The 22,514-nt window shown below is 34.0% G+C and overlaps 1 protein-coding gene across 3 annotated transcripts in view; it reads left to right on the forward strand.

Annotated features, from left to right (window-relative positions):
- The window catches only part of MDGA2 (MAM domain containing glycosylphosphatidylinositol anchor 2), a 996,453-nt gene that overhangs the window by 755,604 nt on the left and 218,335 nt on the right, over positions 1–22,514 (forward strand). For all 3 annotated transcript variants that reach the window (XR_014312926.1, XM_082735224.1, XM_082735225.1), the window contains exon 10: positions 7,474–7,622. Coding sequence is in view for 2 of the 3 variants with exons in the window: in XM_082735224.1 (XP_082591350.1) it covers positions 7,474–7,622 (149 nt within the window). In the remaining variant the exon portion in view is untranslated. The remainder of the gene's footprint in view (positions 1–7,473; positions 7,623–22,514) is intronic.

Here is a 22,514-nt window from a genome sequence, read left to right on the forward strand (position 1 = left end):
ATGATTTTTTAATTAATCAGCCTTTTTTTGTTTCTCAAATCATGTTTTATTGTTGTTTTGTTTTTAAGATTTTATTTATTAATTTGACAGAGATTACAAGTAGGCAGAGAAGCAGGCAGAGAGAGAGGAGAAATCAGGCTCCCTGCTGAGCAGAGAGCCCAGTGCTGGGGCAGGGGGGGCTGTGCTAGATCCCAGGACCCTGAGATCATGACTTGAGCCGAAGGCAGAGTCTTTAACCCACTGAGCCACCCAGGTGCCCCTTGCTGTTTTGTTTTAAGAGTATCTTATTACAGGTTTCTTGCCCAGGGCTTCTCACTCATGCAGTCCACTCTCTTCTTTTCCACCTGTTATAGTTAAAAACTGTAAAATAGATTTGTATCATATTCCTGATTAAAAACTTAGAAAAAACCCCATTTCCATAGAAGTAATTCTTTCTTTTCTTTTTTAAAGATTTATTTACTTATTTGGGGGCGGGGCAGAGGGACAGAGAAAGAGCAAATCTCCAGCAGACTCCCTCTTGAGTGCAGAGCCCTACATGGGGCTTGATCCCAAAACCCTGAGATCACGACCTGAGCTAAAATTAAGAGGGACACTTGGGGCGCTTGGGTGGCTCAGTGGGTTAAAGCCTCTGCCTTAGCTCAGGTCATGATCTGGGGGTCCTGGGATTGAGCCCCGAATTAAGCTTTCTGCTCAGCAGGGAGCCTGCTTCCCCCTCTCTCTCTCTGCCTGCATCTCTGCCTACTTATGCTCTCTGTCTGTCAAATAAATAAAATCTTTTTGAAAAATTTAGATAAAACTAAGGGGGACACTTAACTGACTGAGCCACCCATTCACCCAAATTTTGTTTTCTTTTTAACATGACTCAAGATTCATTAATTTGAAGAGAAAATATTTATGGTTCCAATGATTGCAAATTATTTCTTCTGTCCTGTGGAGGAGTGACAGTTGCATAGATTTTTGCTATAAATTATGTCTAATAGATCACAATGAGTAATCTACTGCCTTAGCTAGGTTATGATTCTGACTAAACACAATGTGACTTGACTTTGTTTGTTAGTTTCTGCTAAAAATGCGTACAGGCACAGAGCTATGATTCTTGTGATTTTAGAAGCCTTAAAAAGAAAAAACAACAGTGCATCATCAGTGTTTTAAGGTTCCTCAGTTCTCTGTGGCTACTCTTACTGTGATAATAAATACACATTTGAAAAATTTTAAATTGTTTTATTATTTTTGATACTTTGCAAGTGTGTTTTAATAATATTCCTTGATTATTAACATTTTGATTATTAATTTAGTTTTCATTCAGTTTGTTGATATCCCTGAGTTCATTCTGGGAAGTAAATATCAGTAGGTTTTCTCCTATTTAAGTGAGTACGAGTTAAAGTAATTGGAGAATAATTGAATTATATGGTAAGTAGCAAGCATTTTATTATACCAAAGCACATCATAAGTTAGAACTCACATATTCCTGTCCTATTCAAGCACATGAGTGTGTTAGCAGTTATGTAACAGCTGATGAGACCTGTTCTTCAAAAGTGCAGGGTTTGGTAGGAAGGATGGGCACCACATGCTACAGTTGTATCAGTCCTATGGAAATTCTAAAATATTATCTATAATATATTCATTTTTCTCCACGAAAGGCCGTGCTTTGTTTCTTCTCTTCTTTATCCCTCCATAAGCTATTCTTGTCTATGAACAATTTCTTCTTTAAGATCTACAAAGATGTCAGTATGTCCCCTATGAAGCCTACCTTTGTTCCCAATAAAGAGTATTAATTAATCTTCCAAAGAAGGTCCCATAGTATTTATCATTCTCTGTTGTAATTCTTCAGTGGTCTTGGGCATACTTATTTATAAATTCTATTTTATGTTTCTGTTGTCTATAGACTAATCCAGCTGTTCATTGGCTTTCTTAATCACTCATAGTTGAACATTTTCTTGTGTATTAGTAATGTTGTATTCTGAATTCAGATTCATTGAGGCTTAATTAAGAGAAATTCTCTGTGGTCTAAATTGAGAGCCTGTCTTTCAAAAGCAACTTGATATTGGATTTACTCAAGTGCTCCAGTGGTGTCACTGGACAAGGATGATTTTTTGTTAATGTAAATTTTTTTGTCATCTTCTTATCCTGGTGAGGGGAAAATTTTTTTCTAGTAGACTCTGTCTGAGACAGCTATTTTTACTGATGTTGATTATATGTGGTGGCCTCTTTTCTACCTTCTCATCTTGTACTGGCCAATTAACCTCATCTTCTATGGGCCTTAAATTGTACTCCTAAGGGTATAATGACCAACAACACTCCTTTCTTCTCTATACTCTTATTCAGTGCTGTGTTTTCACTTCTGTGCTTTTTGACCCTCAATGAATAATTCTTTCATGCTTGCAAGCTTAGAGAAGCATCTAAGAAAAATTTCGGTTCTACATTAACATTTTAGACCAGGAAAGTGACATGTCATAGCTTCTTACTGTATCTTGAACTTTTAGCTGACGCATAAAATTGTATTTAAATCTCAACTTACTTTTCAAAAGTTATTTGCAAAATAGAGTAAATGTATTTTTATATAAATTCTATTTAAAATTTTGAACAATTAGATAATTTACCTACATATATTTTAAGAACCAAGATTCATATATATATAATGTATCTAAAAATTATCTGCTAGTTTAGATAATATATGTAGTTCTAGGCCATTTAGTCTAAAAAGATTTAAACTGGGACAACGTTGAATAAAAATTAAGCTAGAATATAAAAGAGAAAAAAATTTCTTGGCATGCCTGCTGGAAGGAGGAAAAATGCCCAGAAGATAAAAAGGAAAAAAAAAATTATGAATTCTTTCTGTGTTCAGCCAGCAGATGTCATGTTTGGTTGTCAAAGCCTATGATTATTATAAGGGTGTTTCCTTAGTATTACAGTATGCTTCTTACAAAATGGTTGTATAAATATTAAATGACTGGTTCTGAAATCAGAAAAATTTGTGTATTTGTGGGGTATTTTTTGTTTTATTTTGTTTTGTTTTTTACTTTTAAAAATTATTTCTTAAATAAAATTAGAAAGCTCTTTTCTTTGCTAGTTAATCCAAAACAGATTTAGTACAGATTTGCTGAGACATAAGCAATAATATCTATATTTAACTGTAACTAGTCAAGATTTTGTCTTTTTTTTTTGAAGGTTTTATTTATTTATTTATTTGAGAGATTAGAGAGAGTACATGATAGCAAGCAGGGGGAGGGACATAGGGAGAGGGAAAGCAGACTCCATGCTGAGCTGAGCTTGATCTCATGATCTGAGACGATGAACTGAGCCCAAATCAAAATTCAGACACTTAACTGACTGAGCCACTTAGGCACCTCAAAATTATTTATCAGTCATTATTTTTTACTACTCAATATTCCTTACATACCATCTAAAAACTTTTTCACCACTAACTCTGAGGTGTTGCAATTCAACTACAATTTAAAAATTAACAAAGTAATAAAATAAAATCTTCAACTAAAATAAAACTTTCTCTACGAGTCAGAGTCTAAATTTGTAATGGGGCCTGTTTTATCTGATTATTTATTAACATCAAATGTTGTACATCATCACCTTTCCTATTCTGTTCCTAAATTCATCAATCATATGAGATATTGGAACAAATCTTCTCTAAATTATTTCCTATAATGATGTTCCATGAACTGGTATTACATATTATGCTATAGTAATACAGATATATCAAATCAGGTAAAATATTTAGAAAATATACTGGAGGGAAGCCTGGGTGCTCAATCATTAAGTGTCTGCCTTCAGCTCAGGTCATGATCCCTGGGTGGTGGGATCGAGTCCCACATTGGGCTCTCTGCTCCACAGGGAACCTGCTTCATCTTCTCCCTTTGCCTGCCACTCACCCTGCTTGTGTTCTCTCACTCTTTCTCTCTGACAAATTAAATGAAAAAAATCTTAAAAAATAAATAAATAAAATAAGAATATACTGGAAATCCTTCATAATAATCTGCAATTAAATGTAAAGATGATGGAATTTTACATTGAAATTTGATCTATTTGGAATACTTAAGCATTAGATGAACTTGAAAAGAATCTTGATAAACAAATTCATATTAATCACGGAGTCCTGAGGATTTTTTTGACTCTCAAGGTTAAACTGCTTCAATAACCTTAAAAGTATTTATTTAGGTAAACAATAACATCCTGAATTATGGCAATTTGCATTTATGACAGGCAGCCAGTTACTCTCCAGGCAGTCAACAAAGAAAATAGGATTAGATTACAGGTATTAGAAACATGAAATGGAATTTATAAATTAGTATGCTTAGTACAATTAAAGTAGTACAATAAAGAGTAGGCACCCTATAGACTTGAGACTCAGAGGTGCTTTAAAGGCCACTTTGTGGAAAGTCACCCACCTAAGCCCTGCTAAATGACTGGTAGGTATTGACTGAAAAAACCCCTGATGAAAGAAAATCAGTCTTCTGAGGTAGGTCATTCATTACACAGTCAGAAAGGATTGGTAGAACACTTCAACATCAGATTTTTTTTTAATTAACATACAATGTATTATTCATTTCAGAGGTACAGAGGTACAGGTCTGTGATTCATCAGTCTTACACCGTTCATAGTGCTCACCGTAGCACATGCCCTCCCCAATGTCCATCCCCCAGCCATCCCATCTCTCCCAACCCCCTCCCCTCCAGCAACCCTCAGTTTGTTTCCTAAGATTGAGTTTCTTAAATATGTTTCCTTTTAATATCCACCCACTGGTAGTCACCTTATTTCACAGATTGGTTAAAATTTGACTGATTCTCTTTCTCTGATAAAATTTCAGGTTATAGAAAACTGCATCTGCCTATTTTTGAGAGACTTTTTTGTTCTTTTCAATGCCAAACAAACTGCAAGTTATGACTCTGCTCTCTCTACTCATTCCATTGGAATGCATCATTCATTTTATGAACAAAGTGATGCTTAGAACTAAATTGAGAGAGCATGAGCATCTATGCAGGCATACCAGTGGGGAGAGGGGCAGAAGCAGAAGGAGAGAGAATCCCAAGCAGAATACTGGCTGACGATGGAGTCCAGAGAGGACTCAATCTCAGGACCCTGACATCATGACCTGAACTGAAATCAAGAGTCAGAGACTTAACCAGCTGAGTCACCTAGGCGTCCCTGGATGCTTACTTATAATCAAAACCCCTACTTCTTTATCTAGGCTACCATTAAATGCACATCCTCAATAACATTTGGTCTCAAGTACAAGTTATCAATGATGTTTTGGGTATTGATTTCCTTATTCAGAATATTATTTTCCTCTCATCTAGATTTTGCTCTGAAGAGTTGTGGGCATGAATTTGTACTATCACTTAGTAATAAGGAAAAGTACCATAAAAAGATTAAAAAAAAACAATAAAGTGCTTGTGATGGCTCTTTTCTAGAGATCTCCTTCTATGCAGGAGATCTCCTTTCAATCCATTTTCAATTCAATAGAATATCTGTAGAACATTTTTTCCAGTGCATATAATGTTGATGTGGGAGAATTTTTCAAAAGTTACTAAAATTCAGATATTTAATTCCATGTGTTTAAATTCACTTATAAACTTAACAAAATTCACATTCGGTTCATCTGATATTATTTTTTTTTCCCGGTGAACATCTCTGGGATAATAGAGACTATCACTTCTATTCTTAGTGGGCAAAATCCATCCTTTAATTATCTGTTAGTAATTTTTATGAGCCAGCTCTTCTGCAAGCACTAGATGATAAATGACTAAGTAAGAAATATGAAAAACCAGGTAAGAGAATTTCCTGTAAAGAGAAACCCATAAGGAAAAACCCTTCCGGACATTAATATTTAAACTAATTTTATAAAAGAAAAACAGAAAAGATGTTGAAGGAGAGGAGTGATAAAGGTACACCTTATTAACTCATTGTTCAGTAAGAACTACAAAGCTTTTGAAAAATCTAAGAAATGTTAGCAGTCTCTATGAGGATAGAGGCTGTACTTCATTGTATCCCCACTGGCAATATACTATATGGCATTTAATAGGTTCTCCTTAGATATTGTTAATTTAACTTAATAAATAAATACTTATAGGTAAAAAATGGAAGGTATGAAAATAACTATATTATAGAATATCAAGAAGTTAGATCTATAATTCAAATGGTCTGTGCACTTTCCAATTTGATAACTGAAAAAAAAAAACAGAGGATTTGTATATGTCATATACATGATAGACATTTCATATATCCTTAAAATCTGAATAAAGTCTTCTTTTTTATTGGTCCAAATACTCATGTCATTATTAAGTCATTGGGTATTTTCAAATGTATTGACCAAACACAATATAAATACAAATTATCATTTTCACTGACTTTTTTTTTTTGACAGAATTGATCATTCACTTGCTGATATACTACTTTTGATTTCTAGGATGCCACAAGTTTTATTTTCCTCCCATTCGCTGATTTGTTCCATCTCGGGCTTTGTTGAGGTTGTTATCTGCTCTCACCTCTCTTAACCTTGGATTGCCCCAGTGGTCAAGCTTTAGGCTTTTTTTTTTTTAAGATTTTATTTATTTATTTGAGAGAGAAAGAGAGAGTGTACAAGGGGGAGAAAGGGCAGAGAGAAAGGGAGAAGGAGTTTCCCCACTGAGCAGGGAGCACAACTCAGGGCATGATCCCAGAACTCTGAGATCATGACCTGAACCAAGGGCAGATGCTCAGCCAACTGAGCCACCCAGGTGCCCCAGGCCTTAGTCTTCTTTTCTATATACTCACAGTCCCTTGGTGATCTCTTCAGTCTCATGGCTTTAAACTTAAAATCTATTTATATGCTTATGGTTAATAAGATTATAGATCTAATTCTGGCCTCTCTGGAATTCTAGACTAGTATATACCATTTGATGCCTCCATTTAGATCATTCAGATCAGGAGGGAAACAAATCACAAGAGACTCTTAATCTCACAAAACAAACTGAGGGTTGCCGGGGGAGGGGTGTCCATATGGTGGGCATATGGACATTGGGGAGGAAATGTATGTGCTATTGTGAGTGCTGTGAAGTGTGTAAACCTGGTGATTCACAGACCTGTACCCCTGGGGCTAATAATACATTGTATGTTTATAAAAAAAATTAAAAAATTAAAAAAATAATAACTTCTGAAGTTCTCCCCTAGAATTTGATCTTCCCATAGTTTTTCACTTCAGTTGATGGAAACTCCATCCTTTCAGTTCCTTAGACCAAAACACTTGTGGTCGAGCTTGATTCTTCTCTTCCTCTCACACTGTTCATCTAATCAACTAGGAAATCTTCTTATATCTATTCCCAAAATTCTCCAGAAAATTGGTTAGATGTTAATAATGACTTTTCAAGTAGAAGAATTACTCCTGGGATACATGGTAGAATGAGGTAAAAGGGCCAAAAAAGAACAAGCATGTTTGACTGTCATATGTCATCATTCAAATTTAAGCACCCTTTCTATTTTTAGGAAAGGCCTATGCTCCAGAATTCTATTACGATACCTACAATCCTGTGTGGCAAAACAGACACCGTGTTTATTCTTACAGTCTACAATGGACACAAATGAATCCTGATGCAGTAGATCGGATTGTTGCATACCGGTTGGGTATCAGGCAGGTGAGAAATTTAATTCTTGTCTTTTGTTTTTTCTGTTTGTGGTTCTGTGAAGGCCTTGTTATTATGATATGTTGCTATAAATTTTTAATCATTTTGCATATTCCAGAATGTATTTTCCCACATGATAGATAACCGTGCTTTACATAGAATTGTTCTGAGTTAACCACAAATGTTTGGAATTAACTTACGTTTTCTACTGTGCCAGCAGACATTTTAAAGTGACATCCTTTGAGCCTTCTGAAATCCTTCACAGGGAGATATGCAATAGAAATAACATTGGATTCTTGCTATGAAAGAAACATTTAGGATGTGCTCACTCTTACCTGTGCTGCATAATTCTTTGTCTTATTTCCTAAGGAGCTAGAAGTCTTACTTATTTTTAATCGAAGGGTTTCAAAGTATAGAGAGAGGATATTTTAAGAGTGAATTTAATGTATCTGAAGAATAGAAATAATTTAGCACAAACAATCAAGTACAGTGTTTTCCTAAGGTAGCTGAAGATTACGGGTTTTGTGAAAATAGATCTTTAGGAATGAACCATCTTTAAGCCTCGTTATCCTTTGTTGATGCAAATGATATTTCTGAAATTTAAATGTAGGTCTTTACATTGTTTCCTATTTACATAGTGTATTATCAGGGGTGACTGTTTCTGTATAACAAAATGTTTTCCAAGAGTTATTTGATCCCCTCACAACTTTGTATTATCCACAGATTTAGAAAGTGTTGTTTTCCACTTCCTTAATGAAATCACAGAATAGCATTTTGAGTTTCTACAGTAAAGAGGACAAAATTTGCTTGGAGGAAGATTGATCAACCACCAATAACCCACTCAGTTGCATTATCATAAAACTAGTGTGTTTCTACCTTGTTCAAGAAGTTAAAATAAAAGGCTGTGTAAGATACAGCATTCAAATTAGGATAAATTGTTAGTTGAATATTCTTGCCTTTCTTGTCTATTAAGCAAAAAGAAAAAGGAAAAAAAAACCTTTTCTAGTGAATGTATCCTGGTATTTGGTAATCATCACTTTCTTGTCTAAGTATTCACAGGTCGCAGACACAGCAGACAGCAATGGATCATTGAGAAACTTTCTTTTTATCCCTCATTTACTTTAGTACCTAAGGATATCTGAGTAAATCTTAAACCGGTATCAAAATTGTTTGTTCTATTTGTTCTAATTTGATGATAATCTTCCCTGATAGAGAAAATATACACAAGAAAGTTTAGCAGTTTTTTCTCCTTCAGCTGGTGGACTTATCTTTTTTCTTTTCCTTTTCCTTTTTCTTTTTCTTTTCTTATCTTTTCTCTCTCTCTCTCTCTCTCTCTCTCTTTTTTAACTGAACACAGCTAACATTTTTAGATCTTTCATATTTGGAACTTCTTAGAGCATTCTTGACTTTAGACACATCAACTCATTTTCTAAGTCCTTATCACTTGATTTGGTCATTCACATTCATCTTGTATTATCTCTATTTTGAAATACCTAAGAACTAAATACCAAATTGCTATCTGTAAAATTAAATTATTTTCCTTACATGTATTTCCTTTTTTCTGGTTATAGTTTATTTGCAATGATAAAGTCGGGAGTTCATCTTTGGTTTCTCACTTTCTTTAGGTATATTTTCTTGGAGTAGCTGGGAAATGGCCCACTGCTCCCTGTAAACCCGTTTTTGGTCTGCACAATTTTCCCAACTCTGCTCATTGTTCCCTTCCTTTGTTCTCACGGTCCTCAAAACTTTCATTCCTAACATCTCTACTTTCTACGTCAAATTCAGCAGAAAAGTAGTTACCATAAGAGTCTTCCCCCCAAATACATTTTTAGTAGAATTAGACTTCCTCCTAATAGAGATCTGGCTAATTGAAGTCCGTCCTTCTCATTTACATCTTGTAAATGAGTTATTATTACTTATAAATAACTTTCTGCACTATGTTTCGCTACGATTACTACACTATTTTCCAATGGCAGTTTCTCTTCTTTCCAGATTTTCCTTTTCTACATTAACATCTCCTATAAATTCCTATCGTTATGTTTCTGAATCATAAAACTAGTATATAACTCCCTGATATGCAGTGACATACATTTTCCAGTCACTGTGTTGTTCCTTGTGAACAAATTAGATAATTTCCCCATACCCCGCTACTTTAGAATAAATTACATATGTGTGCCTATTTGTGTATAATTTTCCCTATGTTTTTATAAATTATGAATTCCAGACATACTTGGCTTGCAATTCTAGCCAGTCTAGCCTCATCATTTTTTAGCTAGATACCCTTGAGCCAGTTTCTGAACATACCTAAGCCTAGGTTCCTACCCCGCAAATTGAAAATAATGATACCTATTGGGCAATTTCATGTGGAGTGGAATATATCTGCACTTGTCCCACAGGCCAGCTTCCCCTGTGCAGGGCACTCCTTACCTGAACATCTGTGACAATTCTTATGCTCAGCCACCAGAGTTGTATAAGGACTAAAAAAAAAAAAAAAAAAAAAAAAACAACAAAAAAAAAACAACAAAAAAAACCCTGCATTTTGAGACCTTAACACAGCTACTATATTTTAGTTTTATTTGGTATGCCATGCATCCTAGGCCTAAGAATTATTCCAAGCCATGGTTTTCACAAAATAATTTCTGGATATTTTGTCCCTGTGTCTTATTTTCATTTCAAACCTGTTGTCTTCCATAATATCCATTTTACAGACTCACATTTTTCTCTTCCACCTTGAGTCTTAGTCTAAAGCCTTCTTGATCAGATCAGTAAGGCTGCTGCTAATACTATTCTTTCCAAGTTTGTTAGATTCATGACTTCCACTAGAGGAAAACATACCTCTGGTGTTATAAGCCTTAGTCAGGAAAACAATTCCTGTCTCTCACACAATTTGTGAGGCTAACTCTTTCCTTGCCAAGCTTCTTTCTGGGTTTCTTTATTCTTAGGATTTTCTTTTATGTGTAGAAATAAGTATTATTTCTTCCTATAGTGCTTTTTTTATGTTGCTCCATTTTAATTGGTAATTTTACTCAGATACTGTGTCTTGCCATGAGAGAGAAAGTTTCATACATATTTTGGGGAGATCTCAATAAGGAGTAATGGCCTCATGTAGATCTGCCAATGTGAATAGGAAGATGTCGTTTGTAGAACAGAAAGAACATGTATATCCACTTGTTTTTGCCACTACCATGTTCTTTACACTTAACCCTTACATGAAAAAGTCTTTACATGCAAAATAGCCTCAAAGACAACATTTCTTTTGAAAATTTCCTTATACACCAAAGCTCAGGATGATAGGGCAAAAGCATCCTAGATACAATGAAAGTGATACAGTTTTTTTTTAAGACTATCCCCTTGCTTAATAATAGAAAACAAAAGTATTAATGTAAAGTAAGGTTATTTCTTCTATAATATCTTAGAAAATTTAGATGTCTCCTTTCTCAGGCATGTACATTTAGGTATCAACTTTTTTTTTTTTTAAGATTTTATTTATTTATTTGACAGAGAGAAATCACAAGTAGATGGAGAGGCAGGCAGAGAGAGAGAGGGAAGCAGGCTCCCTGCTGAGCAGAGAGCCCGACGTGGGACTCGATCCCAGGACTCTGAGATCATGACCTGAGCCGAAGGCAGCGGCTTAACCCACTGAGCCACCCAGGCGCCCCTAGGTATCAACATTTTTAACGATACAATCAGATACCAGCCCTTAAAAAAAAAAAAAAATTCTTGAATTCTGATCTGATGGTCACTGCAATGAAGATTTTATATTACATACAAATGGCTTTTTTTTAAAATTTCCCAAGCTATCTCAGAATCCTGAATCAAGAGCTTTTGAATCAACTTAGATGATATTTAAATAAACATTAGGAATGTACCCCCAGCAACATAAGTTTTAGAAAATGGAAGTTCTTTCCTAGTAATTAATATTTATGCCTTTGATTATGAGATCAACTTTTCTTCAAGGGATTATTAATAATTAATGTCACATATTTCCTGTTTTTAAAGACTTATTACTTTAGCCTATATTTTTTTATAAAGATTTTATTTATTTATTTGACAGAGAGAGATCACAAGTAGGCAGAGAGGCAGGCAGAGAGAGAGAGGGGGAAGCAGGCTCCCTGCTGAGCAGAGAGCCCGATGTGGGGCTCGATCCCAGGACCCCGGGATCATGACCTGAGCCGAAAGCAGAGGCTTTAACCCACTAAGCCACCCAGGCGCCACAAGCCTATATTTTTATTTTGAGCCTATATATCTAAATAATTTCTTCTATCTGCAAAATATGTAGGTTAGCTAGGGCAGAGCACCTCCCCTTTTCATATTGAACATGGCTTTGATTATGTAATACATTTCTATATTGGATGAAGTCTGAAAAACAAATTTGATTTTTTAAAAATTAATGACATTCATTTCTAGAGATCCCTATTTTGTTTTTAAGTGAGAAACTATTAGAAACTTTATCTATTCTTAAATTAATCTATTCTTAAATTAAGATAATTATTCTTATCTATTCTTAAATTATTCTTAAATAAAACCACTGCTTTGTTATTAAAGCTTCAGCTGAATGGAGTTGGTAGACTGAACCCAGCATTTCTGCAGCTTTCTGGTGAAATTGGTTGATTATTTCAATTAAGCTATTTGGCCTATATTTAAATATGATGAGGAAAATTGTCTTCATATTTGTGTGTTGGCTTATATACTTTTCTTAGGAGTTTTTGCAGTGTATTTAAAAAAAAAGGCATTCTGGAAGCACTGTTTTAAGAGACTTAAAAAGAGAAGAAATACATTATGTGAAGTCAAAAATATTAATGTGTGGAAAAAAGTTTTCTCAAAATCTTAATGTCCTTAATTTATACTTTTTAGGCTCAGCTAAACAATTGTTTAATCTCCTTAGACAGCTACTAGCCTCTAATTACTTGCTTCATTTGTTGCTTAACAGCAAAGATAAAAGGTTATTTGAATGTCTGTTTCCCTTGGTATCTAAGGAATTAAGAAACAAGGAAAACTGTTTCTGACTCATCTGAATATACATGAACAACAAAAACATTATTTGGCGACATTTGAAACTGTAGTTTCTAATAATAAAGAATTTTAGAGTTTTATATATTTTTATGCTCTGCCGTAAGAGATGCACAATGAATGTGGCTTTTTGAGTGTCCCCTTTGGAAAGTAGGGTGTTTTATTGAATAAAATAAAATTGCCACTGTTCTTGTCTCTTTGAATTATGACACATTAAAATGCTTAGAATTATCATATTCACTTGATCACACAGTCAGTCAATAAAACTTGAAATAAATTAATCCTACAGTGATTACCAGGAGTTCAAAAAGGAAGCATTGCCTTTTGAGTCTTGTTAAAGCAATTGCTATCATAGGAATAGGTACAAAATGCCACAGGAACAGCTATAGAAATGGTTAGTACTGCCAGGTAGTGGGGTTAAGAGACGTGATCACCAACGTAGAGACTGGTTTATTAGTTTTTAATAGGTTTATATTCAATTTCTTTTAATACATAGTAATCACTAATAATGACTAATCAAGAAATCACTAATTGCAAGTATACTTTTCAGTATAATTATTAGATGAATTTATTATCAGTTTCAGTTTGGTCTTCATACAGGTGACTGTAGTGACTGAGACATAGCTTATTTTTCCTTCCACTTAAAACATTTTTTGTTATTTTATTAAATAATTTTTAAAGTAAAGGCCTTATTTTATAGTAGATCATAGTAATTGAAATTTATAAATTTATTGTATATGCAAATGACTATATGGGTGACATCGTGGTTATTAATATTGCTAAGTACCTAGTTTAATGTGTTTATAGAAGCAGAAAATTTTAAGGAACTGGAAGTATAATTGGTTGGTCATGGGGGATGACTTCTTATGCTTTAGCAACTTGAATAAGGAAAACTATTAGCAGTCTACAGATGCTGAAGTAAGTGAGATTAGAGCAATGGACATGATTGACTGAAGCCAGGTAGACAGATTTTGTTGAGAGAGATGTTTGGAGGAACTGTTTGACATAGGGCATTTAATGTCAGCCTAAGGAAGTCTGTGGAGAATTGATAGATAATCTGGATTCATTGCATAGTCTTAAATCATGAATAAAACAGCATCTTCTGTAGACTAATCTAATCATATCATATATAGTATATTAAATGATACTACTATAGAGGCAGAAAAAAAGTTAGGTACTTTTGAAGTAAGGTCGAGTAAGATTTAGGTAAGAGTCGTGAAGGGGAAAGATAGAAAAATTGAATTAAGAAAATATTGAAATAGAACTTGAATATTGATTTAATTTTTGAGAAATGATTTTTAAAAGTACAGTGACCTTCGTTCCCTCCCATTTACTTCAGTCTCTTTAGTGAATGTTCTGGAAATCATCAAATATATAGAGGAAGAAGAGAGTAGGCGGGAGAAAGTTAAAGAAGCCATTTTGTTAATGGTTTCTTTGGCTCTGGAAAAGAAATAAGCCATAAGCCAGTTCATAAAAAGTGGTTATTTCCATTTTCCAAACCAAGGATACCACACATTTACTTTTCATGTATTCCCATAAATACTAAATTCACAATGTATTTTCTAGGAGGAATAAGTATAATAAATTTGAGAGACCCTGATGAGCCATGGGCCTTTGATGTGAAAGGCTTTGTGAAATAGGAGTACTTTGTCTTGGAAAATTCCAGCAACTTTTTGAAGAGTTTTGCTGAGTCTGTGGCCCTTTGTACAGATTTCATTTTGTGTAGTAATACTGCTCAGGAGAATTTTCTTGATCCTGAATGTAGTGGAAAATGAGCAACCTCAAAAAGACTTTTGGAGTGAAAGAGTGTTAAATTATTGACAAAAGTAAGATATTGAATCAAAGTTTGCAAGAATGATCAGATTTTTAAATTGGACTTGTTAAATTTGAATGATAGTGAACATAAACCAAATAAAGGGAGCCTGGTTGGGAACATGCTACTAGAATTTGAGTGAATACTTCCCTTCCAATATGTTAGCTTATGGGTCAGAAGCATTAGACTCAAGAACTGAAGGCAGCAGAAATGTAGAGAACATAAATTTACCGCATGAACACAGCAAGGAAAGAGGTTCCAGTGAAAAAGAAATAACTATGAGGTAGAAAAATGTGTTGTGTCAGGGAAACTAAGGAAAGAATGTGTGACTGTGATGGGAGGGTGGTATTTGTGCTTTCAAATACCTTTTAAAAGTTTAAAAAAGGCCTAGAGTTAAAAAATACTGACAAACCAGTGTTGGTTTTTTAAGGTAATTAAGGGAGCGATGGAATAAAAAATATCTAGTAGGTTTAATGTTACTCCAAGGTCAACTGATTACAAGTCAAATTAAATTACCCTGAGCCTATCCTGGTTGTCCATTTGAATTAGTACTTTATTAGGAAGAGAAACCTGATTGATATCTTTCTTTGGATAAAAGAACACCTATTAAATGTCTAAATTGCATGTCCTACAGTCTGTAAATATAGTTATTATGGATTCTATATAGATGTATAACATATATATATAAAATATATTCTGTGCTATTATATATATATATATATTCATAGTCTTAAATGACTAGGATTATAAAGTTCAGTGGAATGCAGTCATTTATTCTACTTTTTTTTTAAGGTTTATTTATTTATTTTAGAGAAAGAGAGCAAAAACACAGGGTGGGGAGGGGCAGAGGGAGAGAGAGAATCTCAAGCAGTAGAGCCTGATATGGGGCTTAATTTCATGAGCCTGAGATTATGACCCAAGCTGAAATCAAACATCAGATGCTTAACTGACTGAATCACTGAGGCACCCCTTCACCTACTTTTAAGGGAAAAAAATACCAGAATTTGAAATGGAGAGTGGACTTTGGATTAAGAGACTTTTTTAAATTAAGCTTTTTATTTTCATTTTAGTGTAATTAATATACAAGTTTATGTTAGTTTCAAGTATACAATGTAGTGATTCAGCAATTCCATACAACACAGAGTGCTTATTGAAAGTGGACTCCTTAATCCCTACCTCCAGTTTTACCCATCTCCCACCCTCCTCCCCTCTAGTCACCATCAGTATGTTCTCTGTAACTAAGTCTGTTTCTTAGTTTGTCTCTCCCTTTTCCTTTACTCATTTTTTTGTTTGTTTCTTAAATTTCACATATGAGTGAAATCATATGGGTATCTGTCTTTCTCTGACTTATTTCACTTAGCATTACACTTAGCATTCTAACTCCATCCATGTTGTTACAAATGGCATGATTCTAGTCTTTGTTATGGCTGAATAATATTCCTTTTATATATACCACTTCTTCTTTATCCATTCATCGATTGAGAAACACTTGGGCTTCATTTTCTTTTTTTCATGCTTTACTATGTGAGTTGTTTGAATTCAGATTTGTATGTGAATTTATGCTCTATATTTGTCCTCTCTTTACTATATCTATTAATAAACTGAACACACTATTTTCTGTGTTACAGCAGTGGTTTTCAAATTTGAGTTTGCATCAGAATCACTTCTTGTGCTTGGGAAAACAGTTGCTGGACCCCACCTCCACAGTTTCTGATTTAGTGGGTCTGGGGTATGGCCCAAGTTTTTGTATTTTTAACAACCTCCTGGGTGATCTTGATAAAGCTGTTTCAGAGCCATACTTTGAGAACCACTGTTTTATATTGCCCTTCTATATTGAAGAGACTAAGATCAGATTCCATCTTCATCTTTTAGCATTTTCTTATCATTAAGATTCCTGTATGATCTCAATATAAAATGAATGGGTAAATGCTCTTTCAAGCACAGAGCTTGGCATATGCTGTTCAACACCATTTGTGGAATAAATGAATTTGAAATGTACATCTTATAATGGGTAACTTATAATGGGTATAGGGGGTCTCAACCAGAGCTGTATCCTCTTCTTATGCCTGGCTTGCTGTGTCTCTAACACCAGTGATTCTTAAAAATATTAGTCCACAGTTGATCTTGACGATATACCTGGTAGACTGAGAACTCAAATGCAAATGTTTTCTTTGCTTCTTCCGGGAATGATATACACAGTTCCTTAGGTTTATATTTGTATATATTTTCAAGTTTGTTTTTTTTTTTTTTAAAGAAACCTATCAATGAGGTATTAAGTTACTTGATTATGGTATGTATGAACTAAAATTTACATCTGGTAGTTTCCTAATGACTAACTCAGTGCTTCACAAAGAAATGTGACCACCTTGAAACACTGACACAACTCCTAAGTGACCATTTCCTCAAATTTCAAGAATGAGTGATTGTCAAAATCATCTTGAAATGGTACCCATTTTCTATTACTTTTTTTCATTTTTAATTATAAATTACCATCACTTTAGCTTTATCATTTTCAGTTTAGTTTCTTAAGTTGTCTGAAAATACGGAATCATACATATTTTTATGCCATTTTCATAACAAAAGCCTGATTAGTTTTCAGCAGTTAAAATATTTTAATTTAAGTGGCTGGAACAAACAATATTTACCTTTGAATAATAAGTGCTGAACCTGACAGATTTTTAAAATATTACATAATATCTACTGCTTTACAGTTGCTTGATAATGGCTTGCCTGATTTTTTATAATTTTCTGTTCTATTTCAACCTGTACCCCTGGGGATAAAAATAAATGTTTATAAAAAATAAAAAATTAAAAAAAAAATCCAACCAAGGAATGCAAAATATCATAAAGTGTTTAAGTTGCCTTAGGGGACTCTAAGACCTGGAAACCATTTTTGAAGAGATATAGCAGGAGATTGAATAGGAATTTGAAGGCAGTAGTTTGAGTAGCTTTGTCATTACTTATTCTCATCAGCTGTTCTTGAAGTATGTAGGCCATACAGTCAGATAATATTCTAGGTGCCCTATATATACTGCCATATTTAATTATTTAATCAACATAATGAGGTAGATATTACTGTTATTCTATGTTAAGGATGAAGAAAGGGTAAGGTTAAGTAACTCACTCAAGGTCAGAGAGTTAAATCAGAGGTGAAACTGAGATTTGACCGCAACCCATTTGGCGTGGACTCTGACAAGTGTAATTCAGCTGACTATTATTATCTGAGCCTTGTGTCTTTTTCTTGATCTTTTTCTTCTTTCCTCTTCCTTCTCCTTCTTCTTCATTTTTAAATGGTAGACTTTCACCTTGTTTTCTAACTTCTCTTGTAATAATTTCTTATTGAAATTTAATACTTCTTTTTATTAACTTTAGTTGTTATACATATTTTAATTCAAATTATATACTTCTGTGTTTATATATCTATGCCCACATAATTGAATATTATATTTTTATTCCTTTAATCTTTTCCGTATTTGAGGATACATCTACATTTCCACTTACAGTGTCTATATTTTATGCAAACCTTTCTGACTTCGGAAATCTCTTCCTCAGTTTGTTATTTTATAATTTATTCAATTATGACATGATATGAATACCTGTTTTTGCTTTTTTAATTGTAAATGAGGAAGAAATAAAATAACTGTTTGGTTTCAGAATAAACAGAAATATAAATTTTAAAATATACCAAAATAATAATACTAAACACCAAAATTCCTTTGAAATTAGCATCACTCTTGTTTAGGTACAGACATAATCTTACAAATGTTAAGCTATATTACCATACTCTGCAGAGACAGAGGACTTGGGAAACTGGAATATTAACCTTGTTTAACTAATTTTGAAGGCTCTTTTCTCAACGTCTGTGCTTTACTGCTGTGAAACTCTGTGTGCATCTATGAATCATTAGAATGTAAAGTGATGGGGTTTGATTGGAAAGGAGATTGGCTAGGTGGCCCAGAGCTCCCTTATGATAAGCTATCTATGTCTCCTCACCTCTTACTGCTCCTTCTATGCACACACACAGTTAAGTTTATAAATTAAAATACAAATACAAGAATAGCATCTTTGCTGTACCTTAAATAAATGAAACTAGACAAAATAGGGTTAGGCTTTATTGTAAATGAATGCTTAAGTCTACATTCTATATCTCATGTCAATTTACAAAGAGGTCACTCATAAGAAAGAAGAATTCTTTTATGTAATTAACCAAGTGTGTACTTAAGCTGAAATAATATATGAAGTACTCTGCCAAATATCTGTGAGTTGCCAAAGGGTTGAAGATGGGTAGATAGGAGGATAGTTCTTGTCCTCAGGGGATAGATAACAGTCAATTACAATACAGTTTGATAGATATGATGATAGATGTGGATATAAGATACTGTAGGAAAACATTGGAGGGGAACCTAAGGTAACTTTGGGAGGTGAAGAATGCTGACAGAAATAATAGCAAACTTACATGGGAAGGGTGAATAGAAGTTACCCAGATCAAGGGATGGAGGGAATTAACACATTCCTGGATATAGAGTCAGCATGGTAAATTTAGAGAACTGAAAATAAAGCAACATATTTGGACCATAGTGCAAGAGAAAGGAAAAGATCAAGCTGGATATATGAGGGAGCAGGGACATGAAGGGCCATATGAATGGTTCCAAAGAAGTTAGACTTACCTTGAGAGAAGTGGGGAGACACACACAGAGAGAGCCAAAATAGAGGAGTCAAATGATCATTACTGTGGTACAAAATCCAGAAGGAACAGAAGGGAATGAAAGCTGTTGTTTTATTTCAAGTAATATATAACTACCCACACCAGTGCTGCTGCCTTGGTGATTGGGGAGAAATTGCTGTGGCAACATCAGGAGGATTTGATGATTAAATGTAGATTTCAGGAAGGAAGGAAGCAAAATGGCAGAGATGAAGAAGATGTACTTATGTACTTGTTGCCTTTTGAAAATTTTATGTTAAAACAAATGAATATTTGTTTCTCATTTCAATATGTTAAGAAAATATTCTTAAATATGTTTGTTTATATTAAGAAGAAAATGAACTGCTATTGAGATGAATGCAGGCACATATTTAATGTAATGTTTTCAAGGAAATGGAAATGGTACAATTTAAAAACAAAATCTAAAGGAAGTTTCATGTTATAATGTAAAATAACTTTAATGTATATCCCTGGAACTCTTTTTCTTAAAATGCTCTAAAATTTATGCCCAGAGACTCATATCTTAGCAAAGTGACACAATAAAAAATTCATGGGAAGTTTTCTTATATTTAATAAGCAGCTCCTCTGCTTTGGGAAGCTAATTTTGAACATATATATGCTTATGCTTATGGTATAAGGTGCTGCAATAATAGGTCTTCAAAAAGAAAAAGAAACTGAAGAATAGTTACACTTAAAACTATATATATATATATATATATCACTTTATACTGTCTCTTCTGTAATTTTATGTTATCCTTTCTTTAGAAAGTATCTTAGTGCCCAATAGATATTGGTAGACTAGGTTAAGTGTTTCTATATATTAACATAAAATGATTTTTACAGTATCAATTGTTTTTTGAAGGGAGCATGTTAAAGCATGTACCAGCTCCTAGATCTTATTCTTGAAAGGGGCATACATCACTTCTGTTCATTTTTCTTTGACTAAAGAAAACCCTATGACTTGATCTGAAGTCAGTAGGACAAATAAGTGCTATCTTATGTACCTGCAAATTAAAAGAAATTATTTGTGAAAAGCGTGAATTACTACCCAGATTTACCTTTCTAGTCAACAGTGTTTGATTGAATATATTAATAATACCAATTGATTTTCTGATGGAAATACAACCTCGGAGAGATCTACTTCTCAAGTTTATTTCTAAAATATTAAAAGAATGAATACAGATTTTATTATGAAATTGTACCCTTTAGTTCAAAATAATGAAAGTGTAAAGAATTCAAAGGGGATCAATAAATGTCTTTCAAGTGACTGAGTCAATAAAATTTGTTGAAATAAATGCCCCTGTATGCATATCATCTGTATAAAAGAACAATAAAATCTGAAACATGCTCCTGTATATAATTCATCAAACCCTTAATATTCTTTGATTCTTCTTTTGTAATTAGATGTTACATGGGATAAAAAGTGGACTAGACAGAAAATATCCATGAGCTCAAGAGGCTCTTATTCTGATAAAGAGCAGACAAAAATATATATAATTGAATAGATGGAAAAATTTTGGAAAGTGATTCATGCTGTGCAACAAATAAAGCAGAGATAGAGGAAAAACTGATATCATTAAAATTCATTCTGTATTCAGAGAATCTGCTGAAAATCTGAGAAGGTAGCAAAAGTCTTTTTGTTACTTTTCCCACATGACATTATTTTGATGCAATTTTTAAATCATGCTCATAGGAAGGGGACTTAAGAGTTCGATCTGGAGGAAAGAAAGAATCTAAATTTGAATAATCAAGTACATTAGCTAAAATGAAGCAATAATGATGTCTGCATTCATTTGCCATTTAAGTTTTTCTTAAAAATTAATTATAAGGTACAGTAAATGACCCCAAAATTCAGTGGCTATGTCCATACTCATAATTATATTCAGGGATGTGAAATAAATCTGAGTTGGGATATAGCTTAAATCTATATATATATATTTTTTAATTTTTGTTTATTTATTTGACAAAGATCACAAGTGGACAGAGGCAGGCAGAGAGAGGAGGAAGCAGGCTCCCTGCTGAGCAGAGAGCCTGATGCGGGGCCTCCCAGGACCCTGGGATCATGTCGTCGTGAGCCAAAAGCAGAGGTTTTAACCCAAGAGCCACCCAGGCGCCCCAATCTATATATTTTGAAGACATATTGTGACTGGTCACTCTGTAAAAACCAGTGACAATTTGCAAGATAGGGCACTTGCATAAGAACAAATTGCCAACTAAGAGGAATATATGAGGTTCTAAGAGCCCTTATCATAAGGACAAGAAGTCCTGCTTTTAAAGGCATTGATTATCCCAATGCTTCAATTATAACTGCATTTTCTTGCTTATTTAAATATGTATTTTATGGGACACTTAGGTGGCATGCATGCTGTCTCTCTCACTAAAAGAAAAAAAATACATATTTTGAATTTTGTATTCTAATAGTCACAGTTTTTAAACTGGAATAGAATGTTCCTAAGTAGCTACAAAAAAGCTGGCTAGATTGTCAAGCTGATAAGAGATAGGTGACAAAAAATAAAACTGAGAAGGGAAGAGTTGCCCAGGGCAGCATGCTTACCACTAAGAAATCAAGAACTAAAGCCTTAGTTGTTTGCCCCTTCCAGATGGCTCTGTATTGCAGAATGGTTTTTGTTGTTGTTGTTTTTTAGCCTTTCATTTCTGAAATTATGTGATATTTTTAGTGCTCTGCATTTCTAGCCCATATTTTTTAAATAAGAGCCTGGAATGGTAATGTTAAGGATCATTCTGATTTTATTGCTAATAAACGGATAATGCTATGTGTAGCTTTATTTCATATTTTGTTTTATTGCTGAGAGTGGTATGATGATTGCTGGGGTTGCTTGTGAGATCTTATGTCAGGGCAATATGATGTTGCCTGGACCTCTTCCTGTTCCCTTTAAATAGGTACTTAGTACTTTTCAGCTGAGAACAAGGATGTGCCTCCCACCCTGAGCTAATGGGAAGTCAGGAACAGTCCTAACAACATACTCAGGAAAATTTCCTTATCCTGTGCAACTTTCCTTTTTCTTAAGGAAGAAATCCATACACAAATAAACAGCTATTATGATTTCAGATAGGAAAAAAATTGGGAAGAGTGGTGGAATTCAGTAAGACAATGGCGTAAATAGTGAGCCTCTTGCTGTAAGAAATAGTGTGGTTGGGGAGCCCCTGTTTTAGGAGTTAACATTTCAGTACAGACATAAATGAGGTCAAGAGATAGGAGCCACACGGGTCATGATCTCAGGGTCCTGGGATCGAGTCCCGCGTCGGGCTCTCTGCTCAGCAGGGAGCCTGCTTCCTCCTCTCTCTCTCTCTCTGCCTGCCTCTCTGCCTACTTGTGATCTCTCTCTGTCAAATAAATAAATAAAATCTTAAAAAAAAA

This window comes from Mustela nivalis (genome assembly GCF_964662115.1).
Source record: "Mustela nivalis genome assembly, chromosome: 6".
In the NCBI taxonomy this organism is placed as follows: domain Eukaryota; kingdom Metazoa; phylum Chordata; class Mammalia; order Carnivora; family Mustelidae; genus Mustela; species Mustela nivalis.